Genomic DNA, 2096 nt, shown 5'->3' on the forward strand with positions numbered 1-2096 from the left:
GTCTCAGCACCAGGCTTTGCTTGCCCAGCAGTGGGAGAAAAATCCCCTGACACTCTCCCAGCTCGCCTGCCAACCTCTCCACTGACAAGACAAGAGGGAGAAGGTGGATAAGGGCAGGCGGCTTCTCCGAGCTGAACTCCGAGGGAAGAGCAGCAACAGGATTTTGTTTGCCTGCCTCTTAAGGCAGTGAAGGCTCCAACCCAGCCTGACCCTGTCTGGCGCAGGGGTGGTGGGACCTTAGCCTTCATCTGGAGCTTCCCAACAAGCCGTAAGTCCTTCTTGGGTTGAAAAATCAATTTTCTCTCTGGCTTTTTTATGGTTGCCCCATCAGCCACTCTGCACGGCTAAAAAAAAACAGGACTGATTTTGGGTGTTGACTTTGGGACTGTGTCCTGCTCTGCTTTGGGAGCAGGGAGAAGGGACAGCTCTGCTGACATCCCCTCAGTCATGGGGCAAAGGGGCCAAAGTGGGCTGGGGGGCTGCCAGGGTTTGTCTGTGGATGGGAAATGGGGTAAAGAGCACTTGGGAACCCTGGAGGGAGATTGGGGGGAGATTTTGGGTGGCTTACCAAAAGAAAGGCTGGGGCTGGGGCAGAGTGAGGGTGAGAGTGCAGAGCTGTGGTAGTCAGCACATTCCTGACACCGATGGGGATGGGAGCAGAGGGAGTGAGGGCAGCAGAAGGGTTGGTAAGCATCCTGCAAGCCTCCCCGTCTCTCCGCAGCCATGAATCTCTACGTCAACTGCTCTAGCCCTGAGTTCCCCCTGCCTCAGCAAGACTTCCCTGTGGAGCCCATCAGTCCTAATCTCTGCAACAGGACTCACCAGGAGACCTTGTTTGACCCCAAGGATGCCAACCTGACAGAGGAGCAGTTGCGAAATAAGTACTTGGGACCTCGACGGTCCAGCTTCTTTGTACCTGTCTGTGTCATCTACCTGCTGATCTTTGTGGTAGGAGCTGTGGGCAACACACTCACGTGCATTGTCATCCTCCGGCACCGCTTCATGAGGACTCCGACCAACTACTACCTGTTCAGCCTGGCTGTGTCCGACCTGCTGGTGCTGCTGCTGGGGATGCCGCTGGAGCTCTATGACATGTGGAGCAACTACCCCTTCCTGCTGGGCACCAGTGGCTGCTATTTCAAGACGTTGCTCTTTGAGGCCGTCTGCTTTGCCTCCATCCTCAATGTCACGGCCCTGAGTGTTGAGCGCTACATCGCTGTGGTGCACCCGCTCAGAGCTAAGTATGTGGTGACCAGGAACCACGCCAAGAGGGTCATTGTCACCATCTGGGTCTTGTCGGTTATCTGCTCCATCCCAAACACCAGCCTCCATGGGCTGCAGTCTCTCTACGTGCCTGGCCGAGGGCAGGTGCCCCATTCGGAGATCTGCACCCTGGTGAAGCCACGCCTGACCTACAACCTTGTCATCCAGATCACCACCATCGTTTTCTTCTTCTTGCCCATGGGAACCATCAGCGTCCTCTACCTACTCATTGGCCTGCAGCTCAAGAAAGAAAAGATGTTGGAGGCCTTAGGAGCCAAGTCCAGTGGTGGCCGTGACTGCCACAACAGTCGAGAGCAGAAGAAAGTCAAGAGGAGGCAGGTCACAAAGATGCTGTGTGAGTCTGATGCTGGGGATGGGCTGACCCAGGGGACATCTCCCAAGGCTGTTTTGGGAAGGTGCTGGGAGGGGACCTGAGGCACATCCAGTCCAGAGTATTGAGGCTGAGTCATCCCAGAGGAAGGCTTCAGGGCTCGCTTTCAGGGTGTCAGGTCAAAAGCAGATTTGGTGGCTCCGATCCAGTGGTGGGGATTGCTCATGCCATCTCCCTCCTGGCCGTGAGACCTCCTCTCCTCCAGGGAAATGCTGGGTGAGAAAGGGAAAGGAGCTGGGATGGGATAGGGGAACCTGCCCACCATTCCCCAACCCAGACCTGAAGTGCTGGCGGTGGTATTTCCTAAAGAGGGACCAGTTTCTACCCAGCCCCACAGCCGCTGTGACCATCCCGGGACAGTGATGCACTGATGCAAAGCTAGACTGGAGCATCCCTCTGCCCCACTGCTCTGTGCCCTTGTTCCCCTCTCCAGCCCCAGCCC

At 56.5% G+C, this 2096-nt stretch overlaps 1 protein-coding gene across 1 annotated transcript in view; it reads left to right on the forward strand.

Moving 5' to 3' along the window:
• The first annotated feature begins 723 nt into the window (after positions 1-723).
• NMUR1 (neuromedin U receptor 1) overlaps positions 724-2096 on the forward strand; it is a 2212-nt gene continuing 839 nt past the window's right edge. The window contains exon 1 of the mRNA XM_009866812.1: positions 724-1618. Coding sequence (XP_009865114.1) covers positions 724-1618 — 895 coding nt within the window. The remainder of the gene's footprint in view (positions 1619-2096) is intronic.

Source organism: Apaloderma vittatum, unplaced genomic scaffold (genome assembly GCF_000703405.1).
Source record: "Apaloderma vittatum isolate BGI_N311 unplaced genomic scaffold, ASM70340v1 scaffold29243, whole genome shotgun sequence".
NCBI classification, from domain to species: Eukaryota; Metazoa; Chordata; class Aves; order Trogoniformes; family Trogonidae; genus Apaloderma; species Apaloderma vittatum.